The sequence below is a fragment of the Emydura macquarii genome, unplaced genomic scaffold (genome assembly GCF_026122565.2).
Source record: "Emydura macquarii macquarii isolate MOO-44397 ecotype Brisbane River unplaced genomic scaffold, CSIRO-AGI_Emac_v2 contig_3477, whole genome shotgun sequence".
Taxonomy (NCBI): domain Eukaryota; kingdom Metazoa; phylum Chordata; order Testudines; family Chelidae; genus Emydura; species Emydura macquarii.
Genome location: NW_027133614.1, coordinates 2621582 through 2640976, shown reverse-complemented (window position 1 = coordinate 2640976; position 19395 = coordinate 2621582). Strand labels below are relative to the sequence as shown.

General features: G+C 40.2%; 1 protein-coding gene across 3 annotated transcripts in view; it reads right to left on the bottom strand.

Annotated features, from left to right (window-relative positions):
- The window catches only part of SMG7 (SMG7 nonsense mediated mRNA decay factor), an 82993-nt gene extending 64259 nt beyond the window's left edge, over positions 1–18734 (bottom strand). Inside the window, exon 1 of one of the 3 annotated variants that reach the window (XM_067535207.1) lies at positions 18342–18734. In XM_067535207.1, the coding sequence (XP_067391308.1) occupies positions 18342–18370 (29 nt within the window). In that variant the 5' untranslated portion in view covers positions 18371–18734. Of the gene's footprint in view, positions 1–1923; positions 2313–14108; positions 14844–18341 lie in introns of those variants that run through there. The other 2 variants (XM_067535206.1, XM_067535208.1) reach the window with 2 other exon arrangements.
- Between the last annotated feature and the right edge of the window lie 661 nt (positions 18735–19395).

Here is a 19395-nt window from a genome sequence, read left to right as displayed (position 1 = left end):
AAAATCTTTCCATCAGAGATACTGTCAGGTGGTTAACATTCAACAATCCATTTATCTAAATTCACACTTTTCATAATCTAATCTGAATTAGATCAGATTTACCAGGAGAAATATTTGCATGCGCTCTTTGAATTTTACCTGATCTGTTAGGAAGTGGTAGATGAAGGGATGTGTGGCAGTTTGTTTGGTATACATATGGACAGAAAGCTAGAGTCTTATGGAGTGGTAAGAGAGGGCTAATCCTGATTTAATACAGCTCACAATAATTTATCTTTTTTCTCCTCTGCAAAAGTGAAAGTCATGTCAAAAGCAAAAATAGAGAACAAGTTCTTTAGAACTCCTAGTCCTTTCATATGTTATGTTATCACCTAACAATATTTAGAGAATTAAAATATATTTCCCAGCAAGTCAATTAATACAAAATCCTCCCCATTTTAAACAGAAAACTAGCCCCAGTCTCATCAACAATAAAGCTGAGAGGAACTCACAGTAACTCTGCAAAGTGTAAATAGAAAATAATCTGCATCACTACCAGACGAAGTCCTGCCTGTTAATATCTTTCTCCCAGCTCCAAAGGTGCCTTTCTTGGGACACTTGGTCCCAGTGGCCCCGCATTACATGAAACGCAATGGGGTCACTGACTTCATCAGAGCTGCCATACTGGATCAAACCAATGGCTCAACTAAATCCTGTATGACAGTGCCTAGTACCAGAAGCTTCAGAAGAAATGGAAAACATGTCCATAGAAGACATTTCTTTTTAATTCTTGTCAGTCAGTACGCTAGTTATGCCCTGTAGCACATGGAGTTATAGTTCTTCTAAAAATTATCCATATAAATGTCTAAATCCTCTTCTGAATCCTATTAAGCTCCTCGCCTCAGTAATACGTTGCGACAATGAGATCCACAGGCTACTTAGGCATTACATAAAAACATTTTCTTTTATCAGTTTTAAAATTTGTTGCCTTTCAATTTCATTTAATTTTTCTTTTATTCTGAGGGTAAGGCCTGGTCTGGTAGAGTCTCTGTGGCAGGAAATGTTACTGACTCGTTTGATATATGCCATGGGGAGAGACAAGGCTGTGTCCTTGCTCCCACACTTTTTACTATGTTCTTAGCTGGCATCCTCACAATGCCAGAAAACTTCAGTTTAGGAGTCTATATTTGCACTAGAACCGATGGGAAGCTATTTAACTTGGCTAGATTATTTGTCAGCTCCAAGATACGTGAAGAATGCATTAGAGAATTTCTGTTTGCAGATGATTCAACATTAATTGCTCATTCGCTCAGAGACATCCAAGATATAACCACGCACTTTGCGTCTGGAGCAAACCAATTTGAATTAAAGATAACTTCTTTACCAACCATCCAATAGACAAAATGTAGACAGTGATACCATTCCTGAAGTTCTTGTCAATGGGGAAACCCTTAAATGTGTCAATACCTTTATATATCTAGGAAGCATGGTTGCTAGTGATAACACCTCTGATGCAAAAGTTGCATATTGCTTTCTGTCAGTCTCTAAAGCATTTGGAAGATTATTGAAACATCTCTGGTATCAGCATAGCATCACTCAGCATGACTCTGGTATGCAGTAACCCCAAAATCACTTGGTACAGAGAATAACTTTAGTACCCAGAAAATCAACATCTGAGTCTTTACAACCAGAACAGAAGGAAGTGCAGATGCTAGTTTTAGACGGTACCATGAGTATCCAGGAACCAACCGGTGCAGAGGCAACCCAACATGGGCTGTGAACTGAAAATTTTGTTTGGGGTGGACTGATATTTAAAAAAGGCAATGTACAGAGGCATGGCAGCACACATATAGAAAAGGGGTTTAAGTTCCTGATTAAAAAATCCAAATTCCTCAGTCCTGGGCAGTTCAAGTCTGATTCAGTTATTAAATGACCATCCTAAAATACCTTTACAGGAAGTAGATCCAGCCCAAATTGGAGATATTCCTCTTCTCCCTGCTCCTTAGATGTGCAGCCATGTTGCTGAAATTGGTAGAAGTTGTGAAAAACAATAAAATGGTTTCAAATACCAATCTGGATTACACTGCTAGTATCCTGTACCTATTTTTCTTTTGAAAGATATTGTAAACACAAATCATTCTTAAAACACAGTTTCCTGATAATACTGCTGCTATTAATGCAGTCCATTCATAAAGTTATGAGTTTCCAGAAGACAAGCTTCTTTGTTGCACAATACTTTAAGTCTACGGGTACGTCTTCACTGATGGCAGCAAATTCGTCGCTGTCAGATCTATCTATCCAGATCAATTGAGCGGTCAGTGAAGACATGCTCAATTGATCTGGAAGTCGACTTGTTAAAACTATCCCCTTATGTGGCACAGCGCAGTGAAGATGGCACACACAAAAGTTAAGAAGTCAATGGGAGTTACGCAAGCTCTGTGTAGCTTGCGTAATACCTTAAAATTCGGCAGTCGATGGGAAAGCGTAGACCAGGCCTTGATGTCATCTATTTTTAGAGAATCGCAAAGTAAGTAGTCCATACACCACAGAAAGCTCCAAAGACAACATGTTTACAAAACTTTCTGCTGCAAATATGCCACAAGTGCTTGGAAATATGGCTACAAGATCTCTCTCTACTCCCACAGAGTTAATCATAACCATATCATATACCAATAGTAATAACTTTGTTCCAAACTTGCACCTCTTGTGAAATTAAGAGTTTGTCAGAACTATACTAGTATAATTATAGCAGTAAAACTGCATAGGCACTCTTATTCCAGAGTAAGTGTACACACAAGAAGGAATACCGGTATGATTATACCACTATGGTTCTGCCAGAAAACATCCCCTATACTGATATAATTATACTGGTATAACTCCATTATATTCCAGAATAAAAGTGCCCACAAAATTACCAGTTATACCAGTATAGTTCTGCCAGTAAATTTCCCCATGTAGGCAAACTCTAAAACCAATTCATTAAGTGGTATAGATTAGTTTTATTATTTAATACCAAACTTTCAAAGCAGCAGTCTTGATGCTACCCAACTGACAAAAGCATCGCTTGTGATTGTCAACAAACAAAAAAAAAAAAATCAAGCTACATTCATCAGTGTCCACACATCTCCTATATATTGGATTTGGACCACCTGCAATCTAGTATGGCAAATCCTATGCGTGTTATTTCAAAAGTTCAGGAAAAAATTATTTCCCAGTATGTAAACGTTTGAAAAATAAAGCTTTACTTTGTGTCATGCCCAGAATGGGTCTCCTCTGACCCTGTCTCCCGCCATGACTGAGGCATCACAGCAGCACCAGTTCAGCCATCCAACCACAACTTAAAACAGCCTGATATAAATATAATGAACAATTAGCTTATCTGTTTTAATACTGGAAATTAATCCAGACAGAAGCGTAACATCTTCAAGTAAAAGCAATTCGGACCTACATGCCAAATCATTTTCTTTAAATTAATGCATTATATCACTGTAAGTAAACAGGGAAGCAAGACAACTACAAAATGCTAATACAGCCAATTCTCCTCTAGTTGGAATATTAACCGACAGATATACTCTTTTCTCCACACAGGCAGTGAAAGAACACCAAATACACAGAAGCCTATGCAATGGATTACATGCAACTTTAGAACACTACTAAAAGCTAAGAGTACTTTTAGAATAATGTCTTTGAAAGAGGATCAGAAATTATCTTTCAACCCAGTATCAAATCTATTGTAAGGTTGCTGCCAACACTGGCACCTGCACACTAAAGAAACTGCTTCAGAATAAGAAAAAAATAACTTGCTACAGCACATGCTAAACTGATGAACCACATGCACAGCTGTTCAGTGCTCTGGCCTTCTCAAAGGTATGTCCCTTTTCATTGCAATGTTGTAAGTCACGGCCTGTTTCTTGCTAGAAACTGTAAAATAGCAAATACTGTTTTCCAACCTTAGCAGCGCATCATGTGAGAAGTTAGATTTTTCATGATCCTAGACTCAGTGTAAACATATCTTCCCCCTCCACATTCTTTACATCAATCCTTTAGGGAAATCCCACTCACAGTTGTGCTTCTGCCCTCTACACTTCCCCAGTGGCACCAGCAGAAGCATACTAAACTCAGTTTGTATTACAGTCAGTTGAATTGGCCTAGAGTCTAAAAGGAGGTTGAAATGTCCAGCCTCCAATCTGGAGACTCATATTAAGAAGTGTCACTGAGGACTACTGGCTGGAGCAGAGCACTCCCAAAAGTTATCTCCTTCCAAAAGAAAGTAGAAGAGAGGCAGAAATAAAGCTGTAAGGAAATAAGTGCCTGGAATCTATTGGTGGGGAACGATATAATAGCTTTTTCATGATCCCAGACTAAGGAGAGAAAGAAAAACAGTTAAATATAAAAGTTTACAACTATAGAAGTTTTTTCCCTACCATTCCAATTATGATTAGATTGATACCCAAATGTGATACCAAAACAACTATTCTGTCTCTTCCCCTGCAATCTAAAGTTTTATTAGATGTTTCTTTCAAATAAAAGTATGTTAAAACCAAATACGTAATAGTCAGGAATTAAAATACTTTATGTTTTACTTATGCTGATCCAGGGCAGGAACACAGCGGGAACTGTTAGAGGATATGCTCAGCACTGAACAAATACAGCACTATAAAGCAGACTTATGGTCAGGAAATGGGGATGCTCATTGGTGGCTAAATCTTTCACCCTTAAATCAACTGCTGGAATCCCGCGTACATCAGTAGTGAGCAAAAGTTACTGCCTTTAAATCTTCAGTGGTTTGTGTAAAATGAATTGGTGTTCTCAATCCAGCTCTAAGAAGAGAAACATTACATTTGACATAATTTCAAGCCTGTTGGCAAGTCTCTGCATATTAACTGGGCACTCCATCCCTACAGCTGGTAACTTTTGGTCTGACTGACTGTGACCCTTAGGGTATCATAAGGGAAATTCAGTGTTTCTTGCACTGTATCTTTTCTGTAGACAGAGCTTACAAATGATGTCTGTTTCCTCTAAGCTCACTTAGACTTTTTCCAAAAGTAAATATTTCTCCCTGCCTACTCTGGAAAATGCTTTTGCTAACAGCTTCTAGATTTATGTAACTGGGAAGTGGCAGTAGGGCATCATCAGTGGAAATCCTAAATATCTGGAATGTGCTTCCCCCACTAGTTCAACCAAACCTAAATTTAGTGACCTTCATGATGCAGTGTCACTCATCAATTTATTCCACATTTTGCCTGAAGGGGTATCAGGATGTGTCAATCTTTTGCAATGGTTAGGGTAGTTTGACATAACTAAGTATTAATGTATAGGTGAATTTTATAAATTGAACAAGTACAATATAAAATATTCCCATGTGAATTGTTTGCCCAAATAGTTTTTGTAAGTTTAAGGTTAAACTAACAATTAGTTTTGAGTATATAAAAACTTAGAAGTGATAATTTTCAGAAAGTTAACGTTTGTTCAAATGCTTCATTTAAAGAAATCACTAAATCTACACAAGAGTTCATAGGACTATCTTTATTGAGTTAGAATGCAAGTAGGTTTTAGTTAAATTTCCAACTATAACTTCAGCAAGAGAAATAAAGCACCACTCCATCGAATCTATGCTTCCACCTAAAGTTTCTAGCCTTTTACAATGTAGAGGTAAATAACTGACAAAACATTGGACAGTTTTGCTAGAAGAAAGTCTTCTGCTCCAACCTCAACACCTGACCCGGAGTTCTGCTTCTGGGATCTTCATCCATGCATGAGCCCTCTTTGACCCCTTCTCTTATCTTCAACACAGCTCCACTTACAATATTGACTGGAAGAAACTGTTGCATGCTGCCATTACTGCATTCAAGACTCCAATCTACCCCCTTTATCAGCACCACTCTCATGTCAGAAGGGTTTCCCCTCATTTGCTCCCTTATTGCTTCCAGTACCATATTTCTCCAGAGATATAGTGAAGTGACACCCCATCACAAGACTTGGCAATGAATGTATGCCCAATATGCAAGACTATCTCCAAGAAGGGCAAACACATATGCCTGCTCCCATTTATTCTATGGGAAGAGGAACGTAAGTCCCTTTTCCTCTCCCCATCCAAGTGTATGGGAATCTATTTAAGAGTAGACAGACTAAAGGTGATCTCTGGACTGTCTTAAGGGTGAACAGTGTAAGCACAGGGTGGTGTCCAGCCCTTATCGGGAGAATGTGTATCAGACTATGTGAAAGGTAAATGTGAGAATTTCGTCTGTCCTATAGGAGGGTTGGACTGGAGGATGGCTGAGTCTCTGACTCATGTGTAGACCTGGGTAAGTTGTTCATTGGCCAATAGACAATATTTGCATTTATGTAATGCCTCTGCAACTATTCTACAGATTTTCAGAATGTAGATAGGGATAGTGACCCAAACTAGAAGTGTAGATTAGCAGGATAAAGTAGTATCAGGTTTATAGGAGAATGGCTAGGAATAAGAGGACAGAGTTAAGATTAGTATAGGAACCTTAACTGAATTTCCCAGAGATACTAGCCATTACTTGTTAAAAAAATTGGAAAAAATACTGTTAGAGAGCAATATGATCAATCTTGTCATTGTTTCAGTGAAAACTGACTGAAATAATATTTTGTCATGTTTCTTCTCTACTGTAATCACCATACAAAGCTCCCTTCTAAACCTCTTAATGGAAGATGCCAGTGGCTAAGGCAAGCAAAAGGAAAAAAACTATTAATTTGCTTCCTTGTCTCCAGCTGCTGGCAATACAATTTCTAAGGTAACAACTGTGTTAATTTTTTAACATGTTCTGAGCAATGAGAGCAAGTTACTGAAGGATTTTAAAAATATTTATTTAAAACTATAAGGAGCAGTTCCATGTTCAAACTTAATAAAAGCTCTGTTCTTTCCACATCTGTGTCACTTCAAGTCTCTAATGATGAAATGGTTTAGAGAACATCTGCTTTCCTTTCAACACATTAAAATAAAGAGCACTCAAGATGCAAAGTTATTTTCAATTTCTAATAGGAAATAGAATATTCAATATTCTTATGGGAGATCCTCAGTATCCCTTGTGATAGATAACACATATATTAGTGACAGATAGTCAACAATCTGCATACACTTCTGGCAGCCACTCCACTCGGAACAGGGGAATGACATTAAATTCAACCCTGGGAAAATTTGTATTTGTCTCCTTGAACTGTTCTAACAATCTAAAGAAAAATTTTCATAACACAGAAGACTAATTACTCAAAAGTCTTTTCCAATCTATCAGTCTGCTGATATTTGGCTTTTGGAAGGAGACTATTTTAGAACAAGCTTTTAAAATTCTATTTGCTCACAACAAAAATCTGTTTTTGACAAGTCACAATCCATTTCCCTCCCATCCCCCAATCACCACAGTAAGGGTTGGATAGTAGATATTTGCATCTGAGCTGCTATATATATTCTATGATAATTTTGCTAGGCTCATTTGAAACCAAGCAAGGAAGACAGTAGACTTTACTGTCCTAAAAAAAAAATCAATGATATGGTGTGTAACAGAACAGAAAGAACACTGACACCACTTTCCCATCGCCTGTGTCCACACCCAGAGAAACACCAGTTACAATTCTGGGTTGTGACTTAGATATTCACAAGTTATTACAGCAATATTAGAGGCTCATTGCCACACCAATACTGTACTTATTACATTAGAGAAGTTACTGAATTAGCAACATTTTAGCTGCTAACTCTGTCAGTGAAGAATGCTGTTGTGCATGACATGAGCAAGAGGTTCAGCAATTAAAACTGATGTTTCAGCTACATTTAGTTTTTTGTAGCACTTATATTCTGCTATCCATAACCAGTATATAAAGTAATCCCATGTTAGAAGGCAGAAGAATTGAGCATCAAAGACCTTAAACTTCACTGAATTCAGACTGATTTATTTAGATAATCAAATCAGCTTCAGATATGAAGTTATTTAGGTCAGCCTTGAAGTGGCTAGATTAGTTACCTCCAAAAAGCAATCTAGCTGTAATTAAGATATCCCTGTTTTTAAAAGTGTAAAGTTTGAGACTATCACAAAGCAAGCATTCTAAAATGTTCAACATAATGGATGATGGAGTATTATTTAATACTATGCTCTGAGTATATATAACAAAATATGCAGTCTCATCATTCTGCAGGACCTAAACAGAAAATAGTAGCTGACACTAGCATCTAATGGTAATGATAAACTAGACTTTCCTCCAGTCTCAGAACTAAATTTTATTTCTTATGGCTGGCTGGCAGGGGTCTTATGAAGACTATGAATCTAGTTTATAACTTCTGATAAGCATGTAAAATAGACTGACTATATTTCAAGTGTCTTCCAAGAAACTATAGTGTGTCCATTGAAAGCAACTGCTCTAGTTGTACAGGCTATATATATTTCCATAAGTTGATAGACTCACTCAAACAGAGGCAGCTTCTAAAATACACCATTTCATTAGCCAATACTCCAAAACCCATTTGCCCAGGCCAAGTAAGAAACTCTCCCCAGCAAATGCCATCAACTTCTGTGAACTAACCTTCCATTTAAAAAGAGAAAGATTCTAGCCTCTATGGTTGCAAAGACCACCTCAGTTTGCTCTTGCAGGGTAACTGATGCAGTGCTGGCCTCCTAAATCTACAGAAAAAGCACACTGGTGCCTTTTCTGTTGCTCACAGATTCCACACGCTCCTGCCAAGTGAAAGTTGAGATGTCTTACCAGTTTTCACCATTCTTCTGATGTGTATGGACATCCATGAAACAAGAATCTAGTCAATTTCATTGTGCTGCCGCTTTGGAAAGCTCTGAGCAATAGTACAGGCAGTCACTGCAACTATCCATTGTGGAGGGGGACTCAACACTGAAGGCTCAGGGAACTGAAGAATAGCAGAAACAACTTCTTTGCAACAAAAAAAGCGGAGGGTAACAGACTCAGTCCCCAGAAGTAACAGACTCAGTACCCAGAAGGCTGAGGGAGGTGAAAAATAGTGGAGGATACCCCAGCTTGCCTATATGAGGAATTTGAACAAAACAGCTATTGTGGAACAACTTAGTCCATAACAGCTATTCTGAAATATCTACCCATGTGGATTCTATTCTGGAACAGAAGTAATTTTATTCCAGAATAATTACTTTCTTTTGGAAGCACCCTTAGTATTCTGAAATAATGTAATTTTTTTTTTTAATAAAGTCAAGTAGGGTGCTATTCTGGTGAATCTTCCCATGTAGACAATACCTTTGTCCTTTGGCTATTAGGGGTCTGATAAATTTTCTAATTCCTATGTGTGAGTTCATTGTTGGGGGTGAGTGGAAAAGAGAATGTTGAAGAGAAGCAGTTTTGGGTGGGAGGGGGGAGAAGATACACTGGAGATGAAAAACAATACAGGGAAAGGAAGAGAAAGTAAAGAGGAAACAAACACTGAAGCAACTCAGGAAAAGATTAATCATGCTTTATTACAGGAAAGTACAAGAAATAAACTGAAGACCATAAGGAAAACAAGACATCACTGAAGCAAGGCATGTAGTAAGTGCAGTTGGCTGAAGAGTGCTCACCAAGTATTTAATGTACTTTAGTAGAATTTACTGAATTTGATTTATCATCGTATTTACCCCAACTTTATTTGCTGACTAGTACTTGACCAGCTGTAGATTAATACTGGTGGAATTCAAACATATTCAATGAATATTCTGTTACTGGAGCAGCCCTAACAGTAAGCTAACTTTACAAACATTAATTGCAAGTGTTACAATTAAATACAATATATGATATGTAGCAAGTATTACTTTAAATTACAAGGGACATGGGTTTGCAGAAGCATGATGATACAGGTATTTTTCACCTTGGTTAGTATGCTTACTCAGATTCATAGGCAACTGATATTGCCTATGATTGTTATAAAAGCTTTTGAGATTTCTGTAATTCAAATGGAACATTATAAATAAGGCTTTGTAAACTTTCTCTCCTTTCATTCAAGTTCTTTTTCAACTGTTTTGTCATTCCTTCTGACTGATCAGTTGGAACAACACTCCCTAAAAGAAAAAAGTTAACTTACAATTAAGGTTATATTAAAGTATTCTGACACCAAACTTAACATCCACTTCATGCACACCAACACAAACATTCCCAGTGGAGCTGCTCAAAAAATAGGATGTAATTTTTGTCAAAATTTCAACAAAATTGCTAAATTTTTAATATTTCTGACAAACTCTAATCCTCAGTGACCAGCACCCACCTACATTTAAGTAATTCCCAACAACCAAAGTCTAAACCAAGATCTCTTGTAACTGTTCATAAAGACTGTAATAGTTGTTCATGTAATAATTGTATAAGGTCTGTACTTTTATACAACCACGCGCATATTAATGATTCAAGACTACATGAATACCATACAAGCAGCAGAGTTCTTCCTCTGTCAAAATTCCATACATCCATGATTATGAGACAGCTAGACGTATAAAAACTCAATCCTAAACATTATGCAAGGCCATAAAATGCTGTTTTAACATAGAGGACGCTGTTAGTTTGCATAACTGGGATTACACACAGATTTTTTTCAGTATGCTAATTGTGATAATATGTTTCTACACACTGTGGAAATCACATTTCTAATTCTCCATCTTGAAAATATATTCCAAATTTAAATATTTAAGAAGCTGAATAGTAGTGGAGAAATAGAGTTAAGACTGAATATTAGTCAGGAAGACCTTCTGCTCTTGAAACATTCCAGAAAATTCATCAGCTACTGAAATGTAAGTATTTTCTGAGAAATGCTTAATGGTAAGTGCTCAGTATCTTGCCTTTATTAGTACCAATTGAGATTCCATGAAAGACTTATGATCTTTATTTGGTTTCAATAAAAATACCCAAGAACATAAGTATGGAATTAAAGAAACAACCAAGTAAATGTTCCCAATTCAGTGCCATAACATGAGCCTTCAAAACAGACTCCGTTCTAAACTTTTTTTTTTTGTGAGGGAGAGGGGGGAAAAAAAAAAAATCAAGAATCACATATTTGGAACTTTCTACTAATCAATGCTTGAATTTCAGCCAGATGCTGAAATGTATTTATAATGACTGAATAGAATCAGGGAGATAAGAGTGTAGATTTTATTTTCTGAACTACCCTCCAGCAGTCTTCCACTCAAACCAAACTGTTGAGCTTGCACCATCTGAATTCTTTAAATTAGGCATACGTAATAGTTTTCAATCTTACTGTGTGATTCATGACAGCGATGTATAGAGACAGACAATCCTGGTAAACTACAATGGCCACCAGACCAATTTAGCTTTAAGCAACAGCAAACAATAATTAAAAGGAATTAGGAACTAAAACTTCACTGTGAGAAAAAACTCAGCTGTCACAGCAAACTCATTCCTTTCTATTACCAACCTCCTAAGACTGAGATGTTAACTGTAGGGAAGCCAAGCTGGTTGAAGGACCAGGAATAGGTGGTGTGATGCTGGCTCAGAGAAATAACTCTTGTGGTCTGACCAAGTGTAGAGAGGAAAAGGTCTGACAAAGTCAGGGTACCAAGAAACCTCAGCGTGGGTCTTGAGTCCAATTCCTGCAAGATCCATATTTTGTGGGGGGGAGGTGCGGGGGGGGGCCCGGCGGCCTTGGAAGCAGAAGCCTAATCTCTCCCAGGTGTGTCTCTGGTGAAGTAACAGGGGAAGGACTCCTATCTAGTTCACTGAAGATAGAAACAATCCCACAGGTATTATGGGAAGCATATCTAGGATCAATTTCCCACTTTTTTCAGTATCTAAGGGAACATCAGCAAATACAGATGTTGGAGCCTCCAAAGTCCCTAATGCAAAGGTCAGCAACACCAAGACATCACCCAAATAGATCTTTGCACTAAGCAACTGTTTGAGGAAGACCAAAAGTCAGAGTTGTCCTTCTCCATTTTCATCAAAATTAAGAGGAAGCAGGGAAACCATGTCTCTGTCTCTCCTGCTTGTCTCTCCAGCTAGGAAGAAACAATGCAGATGCCAAGTTGAGGAGCACCTCACATGGGAGCTTCTTGCTCTAACTCAGGCAAAACTGGGGACTAATGATGCTTTAGCTGGGCTTAAAAACCACTTACAGAATGCAGGTGTTTTCAGTCCATACATCAACACCTGTAGTACTGATCAACACCAGATTTTTTCAGCCCAGATGAGATTAACTACCATGATGTCACTCACACAGGTGCAAAGCTACTTTGACAAGCAGTTCTTCAGATGCTTCATAATTTTGATGGTGCTACATGCTCAGTCCTGTGCTCTGTCAAACCAAATACAAAACCACTCTGGCAAGCAGAACTTCAGAAATGATGGGACCAAATATTCAATAACAAACTCAACTATCTGGACCCAACAAACCTCTTTCCATATCCATAGGAATATGATGTGACTCTCCTGATTTTCATGAGTTTGGTTGGAGTAGGTGAGACACTGAATACCTGTCTTGACTGGAATCTTCTCCTATGCACCAGAAACACTGAACTTGAAGGTCAAATGAATATTACATCATCCCATAAAGTAAAGGGCCTGAAGCTGGCTTTCTGAACAGCTTCAACCATGCCACCAACATGGTCAGTTGCATGGTCAGTCATACAAAACACTGCCAGCTGTTAATAACTAGGCAGGTAGCAAGTAAAGACTACTGCTACCAATATAATTATTTGCCTTCTTTTATTTTGTTATACTGACCTCACATCAGGAATAAGATATCTGTGTTAAATGGTAGCAGCATCAGATAATACCTTGTTAAAAGACTACCTCCAGAAAAGTCAATACAGATCTTTCAAATCACCCTAACCCCTCTTCTATTTAAACCCAAGAATAAATACAATATAGGTGTATAATTGATTTTACTACTTTATAAAACAGTGTTTCTACCTAGTGTGGTCTAGTTGAGACACCAAGCAAGACCAATGCAGGTAGAAATGCTGGTAGTCATGCTTTAAGGCAGCAGTCCCCAAACTATGGGGTGCAGAGGAATGTTTGGGGGGACACAGCAGAGCCTGGACCAACCCACACAGCTGCTCAGTCCACTCTGCCCCCAACCATGGCCCTGCTCCACCCCCAGGCCAGCTCTGCCCTCATTCCCACTCTGCCTCTATCCCCAATTCTGCCACCAGCTCTGCCTTCAGCCCAAGCTCCCCTGATGAGCCAACAGTACAGTAAGAGATGGGGGAAGGGTGTGGACAGATTCCATTACTGGGGTGGGGCCCGCAACTGGAAAAGTTTGGGCACTACTTTATGGAGCCATGAGGATGGCCTTTGGGCTCCATAAAGCACTTTGACTGTTTCATGGGTTTTTGTTACCTTAAGAAAGTTATAATTTGACTCCTTTTTCTTGTTTTTGTCCAACTTTGCATCATCCCCATCAAGAAGTTGTACTAATATATACACAAACAAGATATGGAATGCAACCAGAGTAACTACTCTGTGCGCACTGAATGAATGATAGATAGGGAGGCAACAGGAGAACAGTCAAGAGGAGATGAACACAGAAGATGCATGGAAGTAAGGAAGCTATTGGTGAGTCCATGAAGACAGAGACAATGTGAATTATAAAAAAATAGTCAAACTTTTAATGAAGAGGCTATAGTTTCATCATGGGATTACACCAGTCATACGAACATTCATTACTGTTGACTTGTCAGCATCAGAATTACTCAATGGTATTCAAGAGCTTTAAATCTTTCTTTCTATGTTCACATAGTACTAGAAGCTATGTTCTACCAGAGTAAAGCTACAGTTAGCTAAAATATAGAGTTCACACCTTTGTGAAATACAGCTGGTAAGAGTTTCTTTAATTAACAATTAAACTAATGTCAGTCAAGTCAGCTATGAAAAATATATTTCCTAAAAAAAAAAAAAATTGAGGAAGGAGCTAATGGCTCAATTCTTGTCTTTTATAAAAGAAAAATGAATTGTTTAAGAAGTAAAAGTTGATTCCATTTTATATTAAGATTTCTATTAAAGTACAGTTCTATGTATAATTTAAAGTGACCTGACATTCCAGCTTTATTCTCTCACTAATTCCATAAAAAATTTGCTCAGTTTATAAATATTTGTGGGTTTATATTTTTATGTATTTTAAAAAAATACATATTTAACAACCAGCCTTGCAAACTCACCTTGAGTCCTGAAAGATAAGACAGGCTCTTTCCTTCTTGTACATCACAAGCAAGTAATAAAGTTTGCCCTCCATGACACCTAAAGAACCATAATGAAGGGTGACGTTGGGTGGGTAGATTCACAGGCTTAGTTGTTGGGAAAAAAATATTACCCCGATCTCATAAAGACGCATGTACTTGGTTTTACATGGGACAAGTAATCACAATGAAGTCAATGGGACTGCTCTCAGTGTGTAAAGTTAAACACATGCTTAAGTCTTTTGGGATCAAGGCCTATATTTATAAACTAGACATGCTTGATATTGGATCAGTAAGACAGACTTGGAGCCCCAATAAGTTTCTGGGTGTTTGAAATTTGAATTATTTTTTAAGAGTAACTTCAGAGAAGAGCAACATTAACATTTTCACCTTATCTAAAAGAATGTCTCCATTAAGTAGATAAATTTAACAGTTCCTGCACCTGCAAGTCCAAACTTAAACTAACTATCTTTCCTTTCCCCATACCTCTATCCCAAACTTCACAGTACCATCTTCTTTAAAAGAGGAACACAACAGAGAGTTTTCAGATAGGAGGAAGAGAGAGTATACTCTGGGAAATTGTTCTCTGTGGCTTTTAACTGGGAATTCCATTGCTAGTGGTGTTTTCCTTTTAGGTCTCTCTCCTACTTCTAGCAAGAGCTAGCAGGACACACAAGAGACATTCAAACATAAACAAGTTTGTTCCTGTAAGATTAATAACTAGCTTTGTGGTAAGAGTACCTGAGAATTCCCAAGTAAACAGAGAATGAGAGAGAGCCTAATCAAAAGTGCTTTGATTCATAAAACATACCTTAGACACCATTTTCATCTGAGCAGGGAAATCATGCAAACTGGGACTCTTGGAAAACCATTAATATGAGCTTTGAGAGCTGTCTCATATGCTTGAATGTAATTAAGGTTTCAGTCTATTACTTTCCTGTCCCTAGCACCAGACTTCATGCAAATCCTTGAGTACTTATCGTAATGTTTCTATCTTATTCCTCACAGATGACATACTCAAATGGGAAAAAAAACATATACAGCAAGACTGAATCCAGTGATGATAAAAACTGAAACCCATGAAAATCATCTACATAAGCTGCATCACCAGATAATTACCTTTAACAGGTGACCTGCAAAGGATATTTTAAAAATTGGGATCTTGCCCTTTTTCCATCTTTATGACACATGAAGGTGACCTGAAGGGTCCCCCCCTCGCCCACTGCTTGTTTTAATTTTAAATTGGAAATATCAGGCTTGTCAAGTTTGACCTTCCCTGGTTTTGCTAGAAACTTCTGTAGGTGTCTCAGATGTTTATTTTGTCAGTTCTTACACTGAAAGAGAACGGAATCTTTCACAAAAAGAGTTCTTTATCCTAAATGCTCTATTGTCACTGATGTTAGATGTATTAAAAGGGTAGTGTGTGTGTATGGGGGGGGAGGGAGGAGAGGTTGGGTTTAAAACCATTCTGGCTAAAAATCCCTTCTTACTAGTTCATCTTTCACTCACTATGGATTCCTGCAGTTATTTCACTAGTTCATAAATTTCTAACCTAAAAAAAAAAAGGCAAAAAACTTTCTGCAAAAGCCTTTCAAGGCTTTATTTACACTACAAAGAAGCACTCTGCTTCCCCCTCCCCCCCCACCTCCCCTTGGCAAGACATCTTTTCAATCACCATCCAGTTCAGATATCCTTAGGTACAACCTCCTTAAATTCAATTATTCCTTCATCAGTGGATTCCAATTGTGAGTTCTTATGCTACAGTAAGGGGAAGGATGGCCTTCTTCCTAAGGCACAGAACTAGCAGAATGGGCATTAAGACACCTGGGTTCTGTATTCTCAGTTCTAGTACTGTATGACCTTGGGCAACAGTTATCCCAAATGACCTCTCTGCAATACATAAGTTACAAAAAAAGAAAATAGCTCCACAGGCAGTGTAGCACTTTACATCTATGGATAATGCACACTTTTTGTCCCCAAAAAGCTTACAATCTAAATAGGTCCAAAAAGAAAAAGAACGGTTCTGGAAACAGAGAATGTGATGATGCTGTTGACAAGAAACTATGTAAAGAAGTGGTTTTAAAGGAGGTGGCAAGTTTTTGCCAGTCAAAGAAGAATATTTTCAGAAGTATTTTATTTATCATTGGTATTGCATTAGTACCTTGATGCCTCAATCCCGTTGTGCTAGGCACTGTACAAAGACGAAGCAAAACTACAAAGAGAGATAAAAAGTGCAGTAAGACAAAAGATCTGAGAGAAGCAAAGGGAATATATGTAGGTGATGATGGAAAGCCTGGTAGATGATGAGGATCTTGAACTTGATGTGGTAAGATGCAGAATACCAACGAAAAGATTCCAGGAAGTTGTTTAGTTTTTTTTCCCCAGTGAGGAGAGGAGGAATTGGTCAGAGCAGAGAGAAAGGAAGATCAAATTGGTGGTACTAAAGCTGACAGACGTGGAGGATAGCTGAAGAGTTCAGAAGCAGGGAAGGCCGGTCAGGACAAGATTACAATTATAAAAGGAAAATATGACCAGTACATTTGATAGGGGTTTAACCAGTGGAATTAATAAGAAAGAGACTCATTTGGGAGATATTAACAAGGAAAATGAGTCAGCAGTGGGTAGAGAAAGAGAAAAGAATCAAATGCAGCACAGATTACAGGCCTGTGAGACATGAAGGATGGTTATGTTGTCAGTGGAGAAAAGGGAGACAGAGGAAAAAACGTTCAGTTTTGAGAAGAATAAGTCTGAGATAGCATGTAAACACTCAAGAGAAATGAGGGGCAGCCAGAGATAACTGGAGAAAGGAGAAAAAGTATTTGGGAACTGTTATTATGGGGGAGGTAGCTGATGTTAGAGAAGTGTTTTAAGATCCATAGTTAGAAGGTCTTTTAAAACTGCAAATAATTATATTAACTGCATCTCATCACCTTTTTCAGAGGTTCTTGCTTCAGTCCCTGACTGTTCAACAAGTATATTTACTGGCACCAGCCTCATCTTTATATAGATTTTTTTTGCTGACATTACTATGAATCATTTTAAATTGTCTATAGATTTTACAACTAGTCTTCTAAATTACAGGAGGACTCGGGTTTCAAATGCAAAGAATTAAGTTTGCTTAATACACACATCACAGCGCCCTCCACTCCAAAATATTGTATCTTGCATTTCTGTATTTTTGGGTTGTCAGAATATTTTCCATTCTGTGAAAAACCCATTGACTGTCTCCTCTCCTAACCCCCAAACTAATTGGTTCCAAAAATGTTTTAACTCTAAAAGCCACCAGAAAAAGCTTTGCAGACTAGTGGTCCGATGATCACCATTTGAGAACCACTTTCATAGCAAAGAAACCCCAAGTGCTTTATAGACTACATATGCAGGTTTTGCTTTACATTTAGCATCCATTCAACACTGCACAGTATAACTAGAGCTTAGTACTCTATTGATTTGAAACTGCAAAAGAATGTAGACAGGAAGAACATAATAGTCCAAATTAGAATTTGGCCATGACACCACCATTAGCATGCTTGGCCTTGCATAAAATCTTGTGTGATATTTAACGACCACAATGAAGGACTTTGGATTTCTATTCTGAATAACTTAATTCTCTTTCCCTTACATCTCATCCCAGTCTGCCATGCAGTCTTCCCTACTTCACCAGTTTGCTCATCCAAATATAGCCTCTCAGTCCAACCCTCTAGTCCACCTCCCCACAACACATTCCCTTTTCTCCCCATGACTATTTCCCATCACCTTTCCCAGATACATTCCCATGGGGCTCAGTCCCTTCTCCTCCCTTCTGCACCAGTACATCCTTCCCTCATTCCCTACTGGGTGCTCCCCACACCCCAGAGTTTTCTGCTGGGGTTACCCCTACCCCCTCCATCTGTCCACCCTTCCCTCGTTTCTGCTAAGCCTCCTTTCCTCCTCCCAATAAACTCCCCTTCGCCCGAGGTACTCCCCAACCATGCCACTCCACTCCACTCCCCCCAACGTCCTTCCCCTAGATCACCGCTTCCCTAGCCCCCCCTTCCCGCTAGGCTCCCCTTGCTGATACTTCCATCCCCCAGCACCTTCCCCCCTTCTCGCCCTATCAGACGTACACAGCCGCCCCCGGCTCTGCCCTCCCCCCTTCAACTCACCTTTCGCCTCCGGGCCCGTCCCCCCGTTCCATCCCCGGGCCGGGCGGCCGGGTCTGACCCTCCCCCCCCTCACCGGAGATACTGCGCACACAGCAGGCTCATCCTCCGCCGCTCGCTGCCCGTCCCCGCCGCCCCCTCTCCGGGTCTCACAGCCGGGGCCGCTCCGCCGCCCAGGGGCCGCCGCCGCCGCCTCCGGCCGCCGCCATCTTCCCGTGCTGGGCCTGGCTAGGCTCCGCCTGCCCGCCGGGTGGGTGTCCCCGCGCTAGGACTCCGGCCCGGGAGTGGGCGTAGGGGGGAGCTATTCTCGCGAGAACCGCTCCGAGTCCGGCCCCGCGCGGCTCTAGTTGCCTGCCTCAGGTGACCAAACTCGAGGAGGAGCCGCCGCCACCTCCGCGCGCCGGGTCAGGCAGGAGCCAGGCTCCCGGCTTCACAGCCAATGCTGTCCGCCTCCCCCACACTTCCGGGACCAGCCCCGCCTCTCCAGCCACACTTCCTGCCGGTGCCACCGCCAAAGCCTTCCCCGTCCGCTCGCCGCCAACACTCCATCTCGTTGGCTGGGCCGCTGCTATAGCAACGGGAGGGGGGTCGCTGTGCTATCACCATAGCAACCGCCGAGCGTGCCGCTCTTCCTGATTGGATTGGAGCCAACTAAATTGGCTCCGCCCCCGCCCCATGCTCCTCACGATGACACCGCTCTCACTTGGCTGCCCGCCCTACGCCCCCTCCAGTCTCCTATCACCCCTCCCCCACTCCTCTCCGATACCCCCTCCCTAATCCTTCAACCCCTTCCCCTCCCCCACCTGTCCCCCTCCACACTCCTTAGACCCTCCCCATATGTGTTCCCCCTTCCCCGCTGCACTCGCCCCTCCTAACCCCTTCCTCTGTGTGTGCCTCCCCTCTGCCATCATCACCAGCTGGGATTCCAGGCAGGCTTGGGCCCTCTTGAGTCAGGGCCCTGCGGACAGCAGCTGGGGAAAGTCAGATCCTTCCCATGCTTCGTGCGGATCAGCACCTGGAGTGAGGCAAGGATGAAACCAAACTCCGCTCTCCTCTCGCCACCCCAGCAGTGCATCTGGGAGCGGGCTATGTCTGCACCCTCTTCTGAAGCATCTGGCACTGACAGAGAT